This window comes from Lactuca virosa, chromosome 7 (genome assembly GCF_052849685.1).
Source record: "Lactuca virosa cultivar CGN04683 chromosome 7, Lactuca_virosa_CGN04683_v6, whole genome shotgun sequence".
In the NCBI taxonomy this organism is placed as follows: Eukaryota; Viridiplantae; Streptophyta; class Magnoliopsida; order Asterales; family Asteraceae; genus Lactuca; species Lactuca virosa.
Window position 1 is genome coordinate 136,906,488 of NC_136432.1, and position 21,223 is coordinate 136,927,710.

At 41.6% G+C, this 21,223-nt stretch overlaps 1 protein-coding gene across 1 annotated transcript; it reads left to right on the forward strand.

Annotated features, from left to right (window-relative positions):
* The first annotated feature begins 278 nt into the window (after nucleotides 1-278).
* On the forward strand, nucleotides 279-3,037 carry LOC145127182 (mitogen-activated protein kinase 15-like). The gene is made up of 4 exons (XM_079062420.1): nucleotides 279-476; nucleotides 1,138-1,349; nucleotides 2,308-2,412; nucleotides 2,670-3,037. The coding sequence occupies exons 1-4, from the start codon at nucleotides 279-281 to the stop codon at nucleotides 2,764-2,766; spliced, it is 612 nt and encodes a 203-aa protein (XP_078918546.1). The 3' UTR covers nucleotides 2,767-3,037.
* Nucleotides 3,038-21,223: the final 18,186 nt, after the last annotated feature.

Sequence of the window (21,223 nt, forward strand, 5' to 3'; positions counted from 1 at the left end):
AGCTGGGAATGGTAGATATCCATTCTCCACCTTGAGGGGGAGTGTTGGCGAGAGCTGGATAAGCTCTAATTTTCTAGATAATTATCAACCGGTTGTATTTCCTTGTTTGTAGCATATAGATTAGAAGTTTGTTATTTTGTATCTATATAAATCCTTGTACTCTGTTTATTTATCATATATCGAAAATCTGGAAATCCCTTTCCTCCATACGTATTCTCTCAAGCTCTCAGAAATCTGATGTGCGGAACCCGGCTTTGAAACGGCTTACGACTACAGATATGGCGGAAAGGCGAGCAAAAGGATTATGCTTTAACTGTGATGAGATGTTCTCGATCAGCCATAAGTGTGCGAAAGTACTGTTTAGTATCAGGTTGGAGGATGAAGAAGATGGTACTTGGGATGATCGTGATGTTTTTAACAACGCGTACCCAGGTTTTGAGTTTGCGGACATGCTCAATGCAAAGGAAGGGAGTAATGTTATGAATCATACTTGATGAGTCTGCAAGTTAATAGATAATAAGTATTTTATATTCTAGGAAGTTATGAATCATACTTGATGAGTCGATTTTAGAGTCTTTGTTTCCTGATTTGAGTCTTTTGTTTATCCCTATTTAAAGGGTAGTCATTCATGAAATAAGATATGCTGGAATTTGAAAATAATCAATAGAGTAAATTAGTTTAATAGCTTAGTTTAGTCTCCTGCAAACAGGAGGCTAGGCTACAAGGGAGTTCACGGCTTTTTCAAGCACTAGCACTAGTCCTGTCACGAGGTCTAGATCCCGGGTCATAACAGCAACGCACTTTATTCTTTTTGTTTATTGTAGCTTCCGGTTTCCTTTTTTCCTTAAGGCTGTAATTTGAAAATTCTACCCAGTTATACCAATCCAAATACAAAAACAGTTTTCACATTCATAAATGGATTGAACATTTAAAGTATAATGTTTAGTACGTAAATAAATGAAAGTGCTATAACTGTGTAGATATATCAAAATACAATGTTTAAGAAAACAATTGAGAGTACAATGTTGTAATAGAAACAAATGAATGTAGGATTCTATAGTACGCATATAACTGAAAGTACGTTGCTATTTCATGTATTTAGCCTTATCAAAAAGCATGTTTTGCGCTTTGTATTAGGCTCTTTTAGATCCATACTTTAAGAATATAGCTAAGACTGAGAAGGAGCCTTCTGCTCAGCCCATTTCAAAGTTGGAATTTGAGTTTGAAAGAAGAAGAATTACAAAAGAAGATGTACGTGAACTGATTTATAGGGAGATTCTTGAATACCATCCCAATATGTTGAAAGAGTACTTGGATGGAGCTCAACAAACTGGCTTCAAGTATCCAAGGTACAATTATTTTTGGAACTTTGGCAATATATTTTGGGTAAAATGCAAAAAACATATACATACTTGTTTGTTATAGCATCCTTCTTTCCTTTCTTCTGATTGCAATATTGTATTTTGAAAAAGCTATTCAATTATAGTAATCTCATCCAAATACAAAGAAATATTCATCGATATAATGGGTATATTTTACAAGTTATAATGTACTAATAAAAAAACATGAGTACGATGCTATAACTGTGTACACTTTTTAAACTAGAATGCCTTAATACATAGAAAATAAAACCAGAAGTACGAGATGAAAGTAAAATGATATAATAAACCAATCAATGGAAGTATGTTGATCTTTATTTCATTAGCATCGATACCCTTAATGTTGCATGACATCTAATTTTGATCCATCACATCCCAATATTTATGACTAGCATTTAAATCCAACTACATTTGTATTATATCTATATTTAACCTGAAACTTCGCTTTCATGATAGCGTATTTCAAGACTATTGTGGAATTATACAATGAATTTGAGCACAAAAAATACCATATAAGCATGCTAAACACTCCTTGAATCAATGCTCACCTGCTGTTGACACAATAAATGACTTATAATAATGTCAACAAATTTTAATATTTTAACATCATGTTGTTGAAGTATACTACAAATTTAATCACTAAACGCAAAGATAAACACATTATACACCAAAACATCACATGATGTTGACAGCAAGTCATTCATGCTGTTGTAGCACATGTTTCACATAATAAACAGACTTAAAATAGTGTGGAGCTAATTTTAATATCTTTTTTTGGCTTTTCTCGACCTAGTCAGCCCCACTGACTTGGGCCATGCTTTTTGATCATGTGATCCAGCTAGACTATCTGACCCCACTTGGTACATGGAAAGATAATCTGTATCCAAGGAATATATCATCTAATATATGATTGTCTTCACTTTTGCAGTGCTGTTGAGCAATTTAAGAAGCAGCTTGCTTACCTTGAGGAGCATTATGGTAACAGTACAGTTGCTGATCCTGTAGAGAGGCCACGAGCTTCATCATTGCCAAGGTGATCTATGCCCATGCCCATGCTTCCTGACTCCTGGATTTTCATTTAGGACATATCACAGTCAGATCCAATGTGAATTGGGTTTCTTGTGAGAAGTAAACCACCAATCAGGCTGATGTATGCCTTATTTACATATGACATGATGCTCTTGGAATGGGGCGATGTGGTCTAGCATATGGAAAATTATCCCCTTTGTATAGACTCCTGGATTTTTTTTTCTTGACCCTGAAACTAGTTTACTTAACTTTTGGGTGCAGGTCTCGCGTATTACATCAAGAAGAGACAGTACAAAATACAGTAGAAGTTGCAAAAGATCTCCCACAATATTCAATCAATGAAGCGGAGAACCAATAGATGACAATAACTAGACTTCCTCTTCAAGTTCGTCAAACTGCCAAATGGTTTTTGATGATTCAGTGAAAATGATAATTATATTCGGTTTTTTCTTTTTTTCCACATATACTTCAGCTAAAAAATATTCATTATGTCAAATCAAGAAAGCAAAAAGTTATAGCTGAAGCAATGTACATATTCCTTGTAAAAATGAGCTTTTAGAACTCTTATTTATACCAGGAATAATGATGTAATTGAAATACAACAGAACATAAACTCAAAGGAAATGGAAAATAGAAATAGATATTTACTTCCATAATTTACAAAGAAGGAATGCCTCAAGGAGTGTGTATATAACACACACAACTAACCTAACCGATAGCAACTAATTAACTAACTCAACAGTTTCCAACAGCTGTCAACAGCCTGGAAATGACAAATCACCATTATTCACCGTAGAGATTACAAAGTAGAGGCTTAGCTATATGGGTGCAACATGAGCCTTAGCCCACCCCACACAAATTTGAAGTGAAATATATATTATATATATAGAATTTATATTTCGTTTGAATAAAAAATGCTAAAGCTGTGAGTTGTGACATGGTCCCACCATTCAAAACTTCAATTCATAATGAAGGAAATAATTTACCTGATGAGTCACGTCGATTAAAGAATTGAGGCAATAATTATTTGAATAGATCAAATTGTATTTCAATCTTCACAGTGGATTCCTCATGTTCGTATATTAATATTTTTTTATTATCTTAATTAATCAATTACTTCCAACTTAAACGAACAATTTACTTTAAAATCATACATTGTGTAACATCCCGATCTTTAGGTATGAATTTTAAGCTTAATATATATATATATATATATATATATATATATATATATATATATATATATATATTCAGCGCCACTCGACGAGTTGGGAGGCTCCAACTCGTCGTGTAGAGTTATAGTGGCCGCACATTCTTCAGGATCTACTCGACGAGTTGAGAGGCCTCAACTCGACGAGTTGGAGGCAGAATATGAAACCCTAATTTTTAGGGTGTTTCACCCTATTTAAGGAACTTATACTCCTTTGGTGGCCTCCTTATCCGCCCCTCTGTCCAAAGAAACCCTAATTCGTGCATACTTTCCCTTTTTGTGTGTGTGTGTGTGAGCTTTGAGAGTGAGTTTTTGGCAATCTTTTGAAGGAGCTTGAAGTTTGAAGAGGTTGGATTGAAAGGAAGGCTATAGATCCGACATATTCTCTGTTGTGGCAACCATTTTGAGGTATAAAGTCGATACGTTGGTCTTTTATTACTTAGATATCCTCTTATGGAAGTATATTGTCATTTTGGTTCATATTGGAGTCATTTTTTGGATTAGCATGCCATGAAGCTATGACTTCAGATCTGGACATCTCATGGCCTCTTTGGACTTAAAGTTTCCCGATTTATCAATCATTGGCCCTCCTTCGAGCGGTTTTTGGCTTACGTGACCTAAATGAGAGTTGAAGATCTCATTAATAGGAACTCAACGGTAAAAATACAGACGAAAACGGAGTCCGTATGAAGGACTTACGAATTCTTTGTGGTCATTTAACAGTCTAATCTCCTCCTACTGTTAAAGTTAAGATCGGTCGAGAATTAGTAGACGGAGTCTAAATGAAAGTTGTAGATCTTGTTTTTACCTACGTGTGGAAAAAAAGAACGTCGAAAACGGAGCTCGTATGCGAAAGTTAAGGGGTTTAGAAGTCGGCAGGGTACTGCTGCAAAAGGGGTGACGTGGCACAATACAGGCCACATACATTTGGCCACCAGAAAGCTGACATGTGGCATGGACTCGGCGAGTTGATCAGGAATTCAGCCTATAAATAGAGGTGTCGGGTTCCCTCATTCTTCACACCATCCAAACTCTTCTTTCTCTCTCTATACTCTCTCTCTAAGCTCCCTAACCCCCCCTAAAGTCTAGGTAAACCCCCTAGCACCCGAAGGAAGCCCCGAGGCTCTCGTAGCCCCGATAAAAAGGGTCTTTTGGTTCGGAAACGCTGCTCCAAGTGAAGCCCGGTTTTCGAGAAAACCCGCTGTAAGTGAGCTACGCCTAACCTATCTTTAGTATAGCTTATGTTTCAATATAGTAATGTTATTAGGAACTTATAGTGAGTATTTGAGCTATTATTATGGGTTATATAAGTGTCGTTATAATATCTTTTTAACTACTCGCTGTACGGGGAATCTGGTTTAAAGGGCCGCATAGGGTTGTTGGATTTCAGAAGTGCTATATGCCAAAATGGTCCTGCCCTCCGGTGTTTTATGTCTGGCCCCTGTCTGTACATAGTGGTTGGAAAATATTGTTTAACGCTTATATAATAGTAATAATAGCTAGACTATTAATTAGTCTCGTCGAACCTTAGACTAAAACCTAGTGGTAATGATACTAGGTTTTGTCGAAAGAAGCTGTTTTAAGTAAACGAAGAGCTGTCCGAGTACCGAGTCACCACCTTGTCAGGTGAGTGCATAGTTACTTTCATCTTACACATAGATAAGAAGTATTTAATATAAATTACGTGCTATGTGTGAATATTATCTGTATACTTGCTATCTATGTTGGATGAACAATTTTATACATGTTTTAAATGATTTAAACTGTATATATATTTGGGTAAACATGGGTAGATGAAATATGAGTCGGATGATGAGGTGAGAGGTGAAATAGACCATGAGGTGAGGGTGGGAGGTGGACGATGTGAGAAGCCTTTTACCCAAATGTTGGCCCCGTCATCTAGCAGAGTATGGATGACAACCACGGACTATTCTAGACAATCCAGTGGAACACTAGCAGACTCGCAACCTGTAGGTGTTGTGAACGATGTGTTCACCGGTGTACTCTAAAAACTCATTGACATGTATTGCGAGTGGACTCTCGAAAATGATATTGTCAATAAACGAGATAACCCTGGCAGTTGTGCCCAAAGGACAATATCAGCAGCTGCGCCTCATAGAGAATGTCACAATTCTGGCAGCTGCGCCTAAGTGATAGAACTAGCAGATGTGCTTGACAGCTGTGTCACAGGCAACGATGGACTTCGTGCCTATTCCTTAGGACAATCCTTAGGAATGAATGAATGAAGAATAGCTTACTCTTAGGGTAGATCCTTAAGATTAAAGAAGAGAATGGGGATGGGTAATTGGGTTAATTGTTTGATGATTAGACATAATAATTATATTATTGTGGGTTGAAAACCCTATGTACTCACCAGGTTTCCCAACCTGACCCACTCAGTTTATTTGTATCACAGGTGTCGATATGAAGTTACATTACACTGAGAGATTAAGGAGATATAAATCACTAGTGATAACGAATGTAAGTTCTGTTTACGCTTATGTTTCTGTATTGACGATGACATCCCAATGTTTTAAAATGAATAAAATACATTTCTTCGGAAATGATTTGATAATGTATTTATCATGTTTTTCTGGGAACAAATTCCGCAACTCTTTTCTTTAAAAGGTTACTCTGATTTTCAAAATAAAGCATAAACAAATCGGTCTTTTCTGGCCGTGAAAATGGGGATGTCACATAAGTCCCTTAACAAGCTTGGTTTGAGTGTCTTAGCCCCTTGATGTCATGCATGAACATAAAGTTAGCAACTTTACGTAGCATCTCAGCCCTAGGGGACCAGATCTATAGTTTGGGGCATTAGACTCGCTTGGAAAGTGGATGAATGTGTTCAGACTAGGAAAACTCGATGATTTACCTTGCCAACTCGGCGAGTTGGATCGGGGTTTCCTCGATCTTCTGGATGTTGTGCGAACTCGAAGAGTTGTTGTGATAACTCGGCGAGTTAACTAGGGTTTTCCCGGTTTTCTAAATACTGAAGGAACTCGACGAGTTGATAGATGCACTCGACGAGTTGGGTCAACATGGACTATTGACTTTGACTTTGACCATGGTTGACCAAGTTTGACTTCTGAGGGCATTTTGGGTATTTCGGGATTTTAATGAAGTTAGTCATATGGTGATTGTAGGCAGTAGAGTTTGGAGCTGTGAGTTGGGATTGATATTACCAGTTCAGCACTACTTGTGAGGTGAGTTCTCCTCACTATACCAACAGGGTCTAAGGCACCAAGGCCGACCCTTTGGATTGTATCATGGTTTATCGAATCATGTTATGTATAGTGATCTGTTAGATCTGTATCCTAGTATATAGGATGATGCTATGATTGGTGATCTGTTAGGCCTGTATGATTAATATATGTGCTAGCTAGCGTTTGATATCTATGTGATGATTGTGTCATTGCGGGTGGGTTGAGGCGGTGATGCTTTGTGCTCATGGCCAACAGACCCAGGGGGCCCGGATAGACTGAAGGCCCAACGGGTCGTACCAGTCAGACCGAAGGCCTGGAGAACGGTCCAGACAGGCTGAAGGCCCTGTGAGGCGATCCACACATATTGAAGGTTCTAAGAGTGGGCCAGATAGGCTGAAGGCCCGGTGAGGCGTTCCAGTCATGCTGAAGACTCTATATGCATACTGTTTGTTTATGACATTGTCTGGTTTGTATGGTGTTGGTATTTTGGGGGAAACTCACTAAGCTTCGGGCTTACAGTTTTGGATTTTGTTTCAGGTACTTCGGATGATTGCGGGAAAGCGAAGGCTTGATCGTTCACCTCCTCACATTTTGTGTTATGATTTCTGGGATTTCTCTGATGTTAAACTATTTTGAAAACAATTTGTAATAAATGGTGGTTTTTGGTATTTTGAAAAGTTTAAAATTTTTATGAATTTTATGGATGTTACAAGTTGGTATCAGAGTCTTGGTTAGAGTGAGTTGGAGGAACACTCGTGTGAATCCAGTCTCAAACTGAGGGAAAAGATTTTCAAAATGATTTTCCAAAAGGTTTTCAAAATACTAAAGGAGGATGCAATGTGTACGATCAGCCGGAGCCAGTAAGTAGACCCCAAAGTACCATGTTATTATTTGATATTGTAATATGTTAGAACAATATGCTAGTGATAGGCTAGGGATCTTCAGGAATTGCATGATAGAACTGCCTGATTATATGATGTCTGATAACCTAGGGCCTTGTCTTTTATGAAATTGACATCATTACTGTAGTTGCTTAGTGTATGCATCATGGTTGTATATAACTAAGATCTTATATCCTGAGAATGTTTGGTTTGGTCTTATTTCCTATTCTTGTTTGATGAAGGGCTTAGGGTAGGATCAGATATTCGAATGTCTATAGGGTCCAGTGTTATGTATGGATAGCATACACGAGCGTTGTAGGGTTGGTGGAAGTTTCATGGATGAGTCGTATGGGGTCAGCCGACCAGTCGAGAGATATTATCCTCTCCTCTAGGGAGTGAGGATTGAGTGTATAGGCATGCTTACACATATTGTTAGGGCGTTGTGATGATCCTTGAGACAAATATGGGTAGGTGTGGAAGGTAGTATGGGCCCGTACTACTGAAAGCACAGGACCCATACGCGTAACAAGGAAGTCGCAACCCCTAGGGCTTCGTTGGGAGTTGGTTCCCTGTTATTTATATGGAATGTCTGATATCTTCCTGGTGTATTTTTAGTATGGTGACTACGAGGCGATTTGAGACCGGATCCAGGTCGGGATCAGGAGCTGGCAGTCAGGACGGGTCAGCGTTGCCAGGGATCGTTGGTCAGATGAGATCATATGAGTTGGATGCCAGGATTAGGGAGATCCTGCACGATGAGATTGTTGCACTATTCTGGGCTCAGTTACCGGAGATGTTTGGGTCTATTAAGACCGCTATGGTGGAGTACTTTGACGAGAACTATGCAGCCATTGCTGAGACGGCTGCCGCTGCAGCCTTCGCAGCCATGGCGGCTGCAGGTGGTGGGGCAGGTAGGGCCTTTCAGTAACGAGACTTCGATAATACGAAGCCCCCGACTTTTGATGGAGTCCAGGACCCGATCATAGCCATGAGGTGGCTATCGGACGTTGAGGGATGCTTTTTCACGTGTCCATGCCCTGCTGACCAGAAGGTTAGGTGCGCTCTGAACCTACTGAGGTCCGGAGCGAAGGATTGGTGGAGACTTATTACGGGATCATATTATGATGAGCAGAGAGCTGCGGTATCATGGGATCAGTTCAGGGAGATGTTCCGCACTCGATACATTCCACGGGTTGAGCGCGAGAGGTTGGCTCAGGAGTTTTTAGATTTGAGACAGGGATCGGAGTCAGTGACTGAGATCACCTGGATGTTTACTGAGAGGACGATGTTTTACCCGGAGTTTGCTTCTGAGCAGACTCATATTACCCGTTATCTGAGCATGCTCAAGACGGACATCAGACAGTTTATTTCCACTCAGAGGTGCGATACTTTGTTGGAGCTGCAGGAGGCCGCCAAGCGGCATGGGCTTGAAATAGAGCTTCAGCTGAGGGAGCAGAGGCAGACCCTGGAACAGTCGCAGCCGGCGCCAAAGCAGTTCAAGGCCGCTGATTATAGGTTTGGAGGTCAGCATGGCCGCACTCGTGGGAAGTGCGGGAAGGTTCATGCTGGAACTTGTCGATCCAATGGTGTGTGCCACAAATGTGGTAGGGGCACTTTGCGAGGGATTGCCGCCAGTTAGCCCCGGTTCAGAGTATGAGGATTTGCTACAATTGTGATCAGTTTGGCCATGTGAGGACCAACTGTCTGTTGCTCGCAGCTAAGCCGGCGCAGGCTCATGTGCCAGCTACTTTGAGGATCACTGATGGGAGTCAGGGCAGGGCGGAGCCACACCTTCGAGGAGGCCACGGCAGCACTAGATGTTGTGATGGGCATGTTTTTATCTTTTATCTTACTGATTGTGGTTATCTTATTCTTATGTGTTTGTACCTCTAATAGGTACATTCTTAGTGAACTCCTTGCATGCTTTAGTGTTATTTGACTCGGGTGCGATTCTGTCTTTTGTTTCTCAGTCCTTCAGTAAGGAGTGTGTTATGCCCATGGGGGAGCTTGAGTATCCGTTGTGAGTTTCTATCACCAACGAACATGGGATTTCTGCTTCGTCGGTTTATCAGGGTTGCGTTTTAAATATATTTGGGGTGCCTTTTCTGATTGACTTGATTCTGATTCCCATGGGGGATGGCTGTGTGATAGTGGGTATGGACTGGCTGAGTCGTTTCGGTGCCATGATCGACTGCGAGGGCCAGCGTGTGGTGGTTCGAACCTTAAGTGGGGGAGAGCTGGTCATTTATGGAGAGGGCACCAGGATAGGTTTAGGATTTTGCTCGGCAGCCAGGGCTCGACAGTATATTTAGCACGAGTGTGTGGGTTATTTGGCGTATGTGGTGGATACACGGGTCAGAGATCAAGCCTCGGTTTCAGACGTTCCCTTCATCAGAGAGTTCGCTGATGTATTTCTGGAGGAGTTACCTAAAGTGCCTCCTGAGAGGCAGGTCGAGTTCAGGATCGACCTTGTGCCAGGTGCGGCCCCTATCGCCAAGGCGCCGTAACGATTGGCACCGCCTGAGATGCAGGAGTTGTCATCTTAGTTGGAGGAGCTGTTAGGCAAGCAGTTCTTCTGTCCGAGCAGTTCTCCGTGTGGAGCACTGATTCTATTTGTCAAGAAGAAGGATGGTTCACACCGGATGTGCATTGATTACCGGGAGTTGAACAAATTGACGATAAAGAACCGTTACCCTCTTCCACGGATTTATGATCTCTTCGATCAGTTGCAGGGAGCATCTTGGTTCTCCAAGATAGATCTGAGGCCTGGGTACCATCAGGTCAGGGTGAGGGAGGAAGATGTGGAGAAGACCGCGTTCCGAACTTGTTATGGGCATTATAAGTTCGTGGTGATGTCGTTTGGGCTCACCAATGCGTCGGAGGTGTTCATGGATCTGATGAACCGGGTATGCAGTCCGATGCTCGATCGCTCAGTTATTGTGTTCATCGATGACATCTTGGTATATTCCAAGACCAGAGAGCAGCATGAGGAGCATCTCTGCAAGCTTCTGGGAGTCTTGAGGCTAGAACGGCTTTATGCCAAGTTCTCGAAATGTGAGTTTTGGTTGCGAGAGGTTCAGTTCCTTGGACATCTCGTTAACCAGGATGGGATTTTGGTCGATTCGGCCAAAATCGAGGTGGTGATGTAGTGGGAGGTTCCAAAATCTCCCTCGGATATCAAGAGTTTTCTGGGTTTGGCAGGGTACTACCGGAGATTTATTCAGGATTTCTCCAAAATTGCAGTACCCCTCACTCGTCTGACGAGGAAGGAGGTAGATTTCCGGTGGGGCCCTGAGCAGCAAACAACATTTAAGACCCTTCGGCAGCGACTTTGCGAGGCTCCAGTCTTGACCCTCCCGAAGGGAGTTGAGGATTTTATGGTTTTCTGTGATGCATCAATCACCGGATTGGGAGCGGTTCTCATGTAGAGAGGACGGGTGATAGCCTATGCGCAGCGGCAGTTGAAGCTGGATGAGATGAGGTATCCCATGCATGATCTTGAGTTGGGAGCGGTGGTGTTCGCCCTCAAGATCTGGAGGCATTACCTTTACAGGGTCCGATGTACCATCTACACGGATCACAAGAGCTTGAGACATATTATGGATCAGCCGAACCTGAACATGAGGTCGCGCAGGTGGCTGGACGTAGTCAAGGATTATGACTGCGAGATCCTTTACGCTCCGGGTAAAGCGAATGTGGTAGCGGATGCCTTGAGCCGCAAGTCGGATGGATCGTCTATTGGGGTGGCTTGTATGAGGATCTTCATAGATTTTCCGCTTCTGAGATTGATTAGAGAGGCTCAGGCCGAGGGAGTGCAGGAAGAAAATTGGAAGATTGAGAGGATCAGGGGCGAGATCACCAGATTTGTTCAGGACAGTCGTGGTTTGTTGACCCGTTGCGGTCGGGTGTGGGTCCCGATGTTTGGTGGGGTTAGGCAAATCATGCTGGAGGAGGCTCATAAGTCTCGCTTCTCTATTCACCCGGGGGCCACCAAGATGTACTGGGATCTGAGACTGAGTTACTGGTGGCCCTTCATGAAGAGAGAGATCGCTTGGCACGTTGAGAGGTGCTTGACCTGCAGGATGGTTAAGGCTGAGCATCAGAGGCTGCATAGAAAGATGCAACCTCTGGAGGTTCCCATGTGGAAATGGGAGTAGATCACGATGAATTTTATCACCAAGTTGCCAAGAAAGACAAAGGGTTATGACGCTATATGGGTCATCGTGGATCGATTGACCAAGAGCGCCCATTTTCTGGCAATTCAACAGAGTTCGTCGGCCGATAAGTTGGCCGATGTGTATATCAATGAGATCGTTGCTCGCCACAGGGTGCCAGTCTCTATTGTGTTAGACCGTGATGTTCGATTCACCTCCCGTTTCTGGCAGACGTTCCTTGAGGAACTGGGCATGAGACTGCATTTCAGCACCGCCTATCATCCGCAGACCGATGGCCAGAGCGATCGGACCATTCAGACCCTCGAGGATATGTTGCGGGCTTGCGTTATTGATTTTCATGGGAGTTGGGACTCCTACCTACCCCTTTCAGAGTTTTCATACAACAACAGCTTTCATTCCAGCATTAGTGCTCCGCCTTTTCATCTTTTTTATGGGCGGAGGTGTCGTACCCCAGTCTGTTGGGGTGAGGTTGGTCACCGGGTCATGGGACGGACTGAGGTGGTTCTGCAGAGTACCAAGATGATTCAGCAGATCAGGCAGCGATTGCAAACTGCTCAGAGTCGGCAGAAGAGTTATGCCGACCGGCGCCGATCTGAGTTGGAGTTTCAGGTCGGTGACATGGCGTTGCTGAAGGTCTCACCCTGGAAGGGGGTGATCCGCTTCAGGAAGAGGGGAAAGTTGGATCTCCAATATATTAGGCCATTTCGGATTACTTCCAGGGTTGGCAAGGTGGTGTATAGATTGGATCTTCTGGAAGAGCTCAGTCATATTCATAGCATTTTCCATGTTTCGCAATTAAGAAAGTACGTATTGGACGAGGATGTCGTTGCATCATTGGATGACATTCAGCTTGATGATCGCCTGAACTATGTTAAGCGGTCGGTGGCTGTTCTGGAAAGGAAGGTAAAGGTCCTGCGCAACAAAGAGATACCTTTCGTAAAGGTACAGTGGCAACATCGAAGGGGATCCGACTGGACTTGGGAGCCGGAAGCCGAGATGCGGGAGCATTATCTGGATTTTTTCACTACAGTAGGCTTCGAGGACGAAACCTAGTCCAAGTGGGGGAGAGTTGTAACATCATGATCTTCACGTATGAATTTTAAGCTTATTATATATATATATATATATATATATATATATATATATATATATATATATATATATATATATATATATATATATATATATATATATATATATATATATATATATTCAGGGCAACTCGACGAGTTGGGAGGCTCCAACTCGTCGCGTAGAGTTATAGTGGACGCGCATTCTTCAGGATCTACTCGACGAGTTGAGAGGCCTCAACTCGACGAGTTGGAGGCAGAATATGAAACCCTAATTTTTAGGGTGTTGCACCCTATTTAAGGAACTTATACTCCTCGTCTGGCCTCCTTATCCGCCCCTCTCTCCAAAGAAACCCTAATTCGTGCATACTTTCCCTTTTTGTGTGTGTGAGCCTTGAGAGTGAGTTTTTGGCAATCTTTTGAGGGAGCTTGAAGTTTGAAGAGGTTGGATTGAAAGGAAGGTTGTAGATCCGACATCTTCTCTGTTGTGGCAACCATTTTGAAGTATAAAGTCGATACCTTCGCCTTTTATTACTTAGATCTCCTCCTATGGAAGTATATTGTCATTTTGGTTTATATTGGAGTCATTTTTGAGATTTGAGCATGCCATGAAGCTATGACTTCAGATCTGGATATCTCATGGCCTCTTTGGACTTAGAGTTGTCAACTTTATCAAGCCTTGGCCCTCCTTCGTGCTCCAAGTCCCTTAACAAGCTTGGTTTGAGTGTCTTAGCCCCTTGATGCCATGAATGGACATAAAGTTAGCAACTTTACGTGGCATCTCAGCCCTAGGGGACCAGATCTATAGTTTGGGGGCATTAGACTCGCTTGGAAAGTGGCTGAATGTGTTCAGACTAGGAAAACTCGACGAGTTACCTTGCCAACTCGGCGAGTTGGATCGGAGTTTCCTCGATTTTCTGGATGATGTGCGAACTCGACGAGTTGTTGCGATTACTCGGCGAGTTGACTAGGGTTTTCCCGGTTTTCTAAATACTGAAGTATCTTGACGAGTTGATAGATGCACTCGACGAGTTGGGTGAACATGCACTCGACGAGTTGGATTTGTGAGTTCGGATTGATATTACCGGTTTAGCACTACTTGTGATGTGAGTTCTCCTCACTATACCAACAGGGTCTAAGGCACCAAGGCCGGCCCTTTGGATTGTATCCTGGTTTATCGAATCATGTTAGGTGTAGTGATCTTGTAGATCTGTATCCTAGTATATAGGATGATTCTATGATTGGTGATCTGTTAGGCATGTATAATTACTATATGTGTGTTGGATTAGTGTCTAAGCCCGTAACTATATTTGGTATGTACTTGACCCGGTTATGCATGGTCCTTTTGGGTTGCCTTCACCAAAACAACTTGACAAGGTAATTTAAAGAAAGAGAGAGGATATTATGGTTTATTAATATATTATAAGAATAATATATTAAAGGAGAAATCATATTTATTTAACTAGTATTAGTCATAAATTAATTAGGAATTAATTTGGTGACTAAAAGAGATTAATTAAACAAAGGGGCATAAACTGTCAAATGTGTGATAGTTGAGTTTTGGGCTGGGAAACCTAATGGACTAAGGGGGAACAAAATTATGATGAAGGATCATCATATTTTCGTCCAAGGCCTTATTCCAGAAGGTTCCTTGGGCTGCTTGGTGAATAAGCTGTCCATTAGGGTTTAGACTGAAACCCTAGCAGCCTACAGTATAAATAAGACCCCTAGGCTTCAATTTTCGGCCACTTGCTTTCCAAGAGAAACCCTAGGCCGAAATTAAGCATCCTCCCTCCTCTCTCATAGTTGCCTTCTTGCTTGTGGTGTTTGTAAGCCATTAGAGGAGTTACAATTGTGACTCTAAGCTCCAAGAAAGAAGATTCAAGCTTCCATTGAAGAGGTAAACATCTAGATCTGATGTTATATGTTAATTTCGAAATTATGTATGCTAGATTTGGGTTTGTAAATCTTGGATTCATTGCATGTACAATAGAGAAACCTAGATCCAAGCATTAGGGTTTGTATGAGCACATAGGATTGTTCTTATGTATAAAAACCCATCAGTGGTATCAGAGCCTTGATTGGTTTCTGTTGTATGTGATGCTATAACTGTTTACATGCTGAAAATCATTTTTCTGGCTTCTGTTCGACTGGACTCGGCGAGTCACTTCATGGACTCGGCGAGTCGGCCCTTCTCAGCGAGTCCATGAGTAACTCGGCGAGTCGGATCGTCTGACAGAGGCAATATCGGGATTTCTTGCTGTTTTTGCTATGGAATAGTTGCCTAATCTGTGTTTACTGATAAAATTCGAATTTTAATGATTTTGTGAGACTATCCTTGCCAAAAACAAAAGATATTTACCAATTGATTAGATAATAAATTCCTTTATTGATTAAAATTGATTATTTGAATTAATTCGGTAGCTTATCTTGCAAGAAATTGAATTAGGTCAAATATAGATAATCACTAAATTAATTGTTTGATTTATATTATTTGTTATTTGATCCCTTGTGTTTTGAAAAGTTCAAAACTTGTCCTCAAGTTTTGAAATTTAAATTTTGTGATTAAAAGTTTAATTTTGAATGATTTAAATTTCAAACCCTTAGAATTTTACAAGTTTCAAATTCAACCCTATACTATTATATTATTACAAGATTAATTAATATATATGTATAAGAATAAGCTAGTCTTATCGCTAGTAGGCCTCATTCACGAAGCCAGTCTATAAGGTGGGTATAAGGTTGTTGCCTATAAAATGGTGCTTAATGGATGTACACTCACATCCACTGCTTGCTTGACTGGTGGAGGGTCGTTAGCCGAAAGGATAGGATAGGGCACTTAATTCCTCATTATAAGTATAATGAATATTGCAAAGTAACTACAATGTTTTCAAATTCCCAATCTTAGTTACTTTAGGGTAAAATGTGAAAATGATGCTATTCCATGGAATTACACTTTGTACCCTTGTCAAACGTTAGTGGAGCGTGTGTGGCTAACTGGCACAGTAATTTGGGATTGACATTGGTGACAAAGGGTGGCTCGATGGTTATCATAGATCAATGGAGCGTGCATGGCTAACCGGCACATTGATTAGGTGATAAAGACATTGAGTGCACCATGTTGATTCGCATGGTTATTCACAACTTGTTTGCGATCCTCGGCATCCCAGTCGCAAATTTAAAGTGCATATCGAGATTTAAACATGCCATTGAGATGTTCAATGAATCTCAAAAGAAATCTAGGAATTTTCAAATACATTTAAAACTTAATCTCTTTTCGTTTTTCATGGTGAGAATTAGTGAATCGTCATTCACTTACCTTCAAATTATTTACTTTTAGATTACGGCATCCCTTTTCTAAGTTGTAAATAATGTTGTTGGATCCTAGCCCTAATTTTTCATTTGGGTGTTTAATTGGGGATTCATTTCTAATCAAACTTTGTTCCTTTCTATTTCAGATGTCAAACGCAAACGCAAACAACAACGCTTCTTGATCATTCTCGCTGATGAACCTGTGTCAAAAGGTGACATTTGATGGGTCAAACTTCAACGAGTGGATGAGATACATTCGCATGATAACTCGCTACGAGGACAAAGAATATGTCCTCGATGAGAAGCTGGAAAAGATCAACCCAGAAGTTGCTACTCCTGAAGAGATGGCCGCCTTTGAGGCCCACGAGCGTGATGCGACGAAAGTTCATTGCATCATGCTGGCCACCATGAACCTCGAACTCCAAAAGTCCTATGAGGACATGTATCCATATGAGATGCATCAAGATTTGATGGACAGGTACCACCAGAGCGCGAGGCAAGAGCGCTATGAGATCATTACCAACATGATCACCGCTAGGATGGGGAGTGGAGAATCCCTAACTGCTCATTTGCAAAGAATGCAAAGGTATGTTGATCGTCTTCTCAAACTTAATGTTAAGTTTGATGAGGATTTGGCTATCGACATCATCCTCCACTCCTTGCCTTCCTGCTACAACCAGTTCAGAATGACCTACCACATGAATAAGGAAGAGGTCACCCTGAGTAAACTTCAAGGGCTCTTGAGGACAGCTGAGAGCAACCTCAAGGACAAATCTATTGCATCATCCTCTACTGTAGCTGCTCCTGTGTTGGCAATTGGCCAAGGAAATGGAAAGAAGAGGAAGGCTCCTTCTAAGAGCCACCAAAAGGGTAAGCCCCAAGATGGTTCCTCTTCTAGTGGGACCAAAGCAGGTTCTGTTAAACCCTCTTCTGACCCCAAGGAAGCAGAGTGCTTCTATTGCCACCAGAAGGGCCACTGGAAACGAAGTTGCCCTAAATATCTGCAGGATATTAAGGATGGGAAGATAAAGCCCACCTTTGCAGGTATGTATTTAATTAAATCTAATAACTCATCACTTGCTACTTCATGGGTCCTTGATACTGGATGTGGTTACCACATTTGTTCTGATTTGTAGGGGCTAAGAAAAAGTAGGGAAGTGGAGCATGGAAGGATAAACTTGATCATGGGAAACAAGAAGTCTTCACCAGTAACCAAGATCGGAGTTTATTCCTTAGTGTTGAGTAATGGGTTAGGGCTAGATTTAAATAATTGTTGCTATTCGCCAGATATGGCAAGGAACATCATTTCTTTTCATGGATTGTTTAGACAAGGTTTCAGATATTCGTTTGATAATAGTAATGGTTCTATTAAGGCTTATTTGAATGGTGTTTTTTATTTCAATGCATTACCTTGTAATGGGATTTATGAATCTGTGTTAATTATAGATAATTTAGGAAATGATGTTTTGAATATTGATTCGTCCACAAGTTTGGACAAAGCATGCTTGTGGCATTGTCGCCTTGGCCATGTTAACAAGAAACGCATAGCCCAACTCCAAAAGGATGGAGTTTTGGAGTCATTCGACCTTAGGGACGATGACGTGTGTGAGTCTTGTTTACTTGGGAAGATGACCAAGTTACCCTTTACTGGCACATGTGAAAGGGGTGAGGGTGTATTGGATCTCATACATACAGATGTATGTGGACCCTTTAGATCCACCACAAGGGACGCTTGTCGCTTCTACGTGACTTTTACAGACGATTATAGCATATATGGATATATCTACTTAATTAAGCAGAAGTCAGAAACCTTTGAAAAGTTCAAAGAGTTTAAGAATGAAGTGGAGAATTAGCTGGGCAGGAAAATCAAGATGCTTCGATCTGATCGAGGAGGAGAGTACCTAAGTCTTGAGTTTCACGACTATCTAAAAGAATGTGGAATAGTTTCGCAATTGACGCCTCCTAGAACGCCACAATTGAATGGTGTGGCTGAGAGACGTAATCGAACCTTGTTGGACATGGTTCGTTCTATGATGAGTCGTGCTTCGCTACCAATCTCATTCTGGGGGTATGCCTTAGAGACTGCCGCCCATATCCTTAACTTAGTTCCCACCAAGAAGGTTGCCAAAACAACTCACGAGATGTGGACAGGGAAAGCTCCCTCGTTAGCACATATCAAGGTTTGGGGTTGTGAAGCTTTCGTAAGACGAGAGACTCATGACAAGCTAGAACCTCGTAGTAAGAAGTGTTATTTCATCGGCTATCCACATAAGTCTTTTGGCTATCTCTTCTATAGACCAAGTGACAATGTTGTCTTTGTTGCTAGGAGAGGAGTTTTCAGAGAGAGAGAACTCATAAGTCAAGGAGATAGTGGGAGTCATATTGACCTTGAAGAGCTTCAAGAGTCAGGAGATGAAGGAACCTCTGACACTGGCGCTCAACCTGAGGAGGAAACTCTTGTTGAACCAATTGACCAGTCCTTACCTCTTAGACGTTCCGATAGAGTTAGTGTTCCACCCCAATTTTATGGTTTCCATATTACTACTGACGGGGATACGTTTATTAGTGATAGTACACTAGTAAATCTGGACGAACCTAATAGCTATAAAGAAGCCATGGCAGGCCCAGAGTCTGCTAAATGGAAAGAGGCTATGGACAGCGAGATTCAGTCCATGTATGACAACCAAGTTTGGAATTTGGTTGATAATGTATCGGGTCGTAAGACAGTCGGGTGCAAGTGGATCTTCAAGAAGAAGACAGACATGGATGGGAAAGTGCACACTTATAAAGCGCGATTGGTCGCGAAGGGCTTTACTCAAACTCCTGGAGTTGACTATGATGAGACCTTCTCGCCAGTTGCTAAGATAAAGTCTATTAGGGTAATGATCGCAATAGCTGCGTTTCATGACTATGAAATATGGCAGATGGACGTTAAAACTGCTTTCCTTATGGGAAGTTGGCTGAGGATGTTTACATGAATCAGCCAGAGGGTTTTGTCGATGCGAAGCATCCCAATAGGGTGTGGAAGCTTGAAAAATCCATTTATGGATTAAAGCAAGCATCTCGCAGATGGAATCTTTGTTTTGATGAGAAGGTCAAAGAGTTTGGTTTTCTGCGAAGCGAAGATGAGTCATGTGTGTATGTCAAGGCCAGTGGGAGTATAGTAAGCTTCCTCATATTGTATGTCGATGACATACTGCTCATAGGAAACGACATCCCAACCTTGCAGGAGGTCAAGTCCTGGCTTGGGAAGTGTTTCGCTATGAAGGACCTCGGAGAGGCTTCGTATATTCTGGGAATAAGGATAGTGAGAGATAGAAGTAAGAGACTGATAGGACTCAGTCAGGATACATACTTGGAAAAGGTACTAAAACGTTTTAGTATGGAAAATTCCAAGAAAGGGGAGTTGCCAATTCAATGCAATACTAAACTGAGTAAGACTCAGAGCCCGAGTACAGAGGCAGAGATAGCTGATATGAGCCGAGTACCTTACGCTTCCGCAGTTGGCTCGATTATGTACGCTATGACTTGTACTCGCCCTGATGTGGCCTTCGCTTTGAGCATGGTTAGCAGATATCAAGGGAACCCTGGTAGAGCACATTGGACTGCTGTCAAGAATATTCTTAAGTACCTACGAAGGACCAAGGAATGGTTTCTGGTCCTCGGTGGGAGTGATGACTTGAGGGTGCGAGGGTACAGTGACGCTAGTTTTCAGACGGATCGGGATAATTACCGATCGCAGTCAGGCTGGGTCTTTACCTTGAACGGAGGAGCAGTGACTTGGAAAAGTTCCAAGCAAGAGACCGTAGCTGATTCAACGTGCGAATCAGAGTACATTGCGGCAAGCGAAGCGTCAAAGGAGGCTATATGGTTTAAGAACTTCATAGGAGACCTTGGAGTTATGCCATCCATAAAGGAGCCCATGGAAATTTTCTGTGATAATGAAGGAGCGGTTGCCTTGACCAAGGAACCGAGGGATCATGGCAGATCTCGACATATCGACAGGAAATACCATTTTATTAGACATCGGGTAGAAGAGGGACTCCTCGTTGTGAAGAGGGTATCGTCAGAAGATAACCCAGCAGATCCCCTTACGAAGGGACTGAGTAGGGTCAAGCATTTGAAGCACGCTAGGAGCGTTGGGCTAAAGGACGATATTAGTTTAGATTAGATAGGTAGGAAATTTGTAATGGATAATTTTGTATTCAACATTTTGATGATTAAATAAAGGTGTGTTATTTATAAGAAAGTTACTATCTTGTGTTGATTATTTATCTGTTATTTCCATTTTTTGCATGTTTTGACTTCCTGAATAATAAGATTGTTCGAACAGTCCACAATCACTCATATGTTGGAAGTAGATATGAAATAAGATTGTCATAAATTTGTTTGTAGATTGTCTAAAAGGTTTTAGACATAGCAAAGGTTTGCTACAAAGTTGATGAGTGCTTATGAAATATGTTTTGAGCATTGGAATAAACCCGCACTTGCTAGTATCACTTCATGAAAGATATCACAAGTGATCGCAAGATGATAATATCATATAATCTTTAAACCTAGAGATATGGTTATTGTTTGCTAGTTGATTATGCATTGATAATACGAAAACACATCAGTAACTTGATGTTATAAAACGTGTTATTGTGTGTAACTTAGCCAGTAGATAATAAAAGCATATAAGTCGAAGTTTTCTGTTCTTTTTATTCTAAGAGTATAAAAGCGATATCTTGGCCACTCGATGATTTGGTTTGACTTATGTGCTGAGCCCGGTCAGAATGAGGTTGATGTGTTCAGTTGAATTCTATGTCGAACAAATCAGAGATCGAGAAACAAATGCTGGACAATAAGTATTGTCGGCATGATATCTAGAACAGAGGATTATACGATCCCTTATCCGAAGGACAGGATTTTGATCAGAGTTGACAGAAGCGTATAAGAGCTACGATTGCTAACCGGATCTC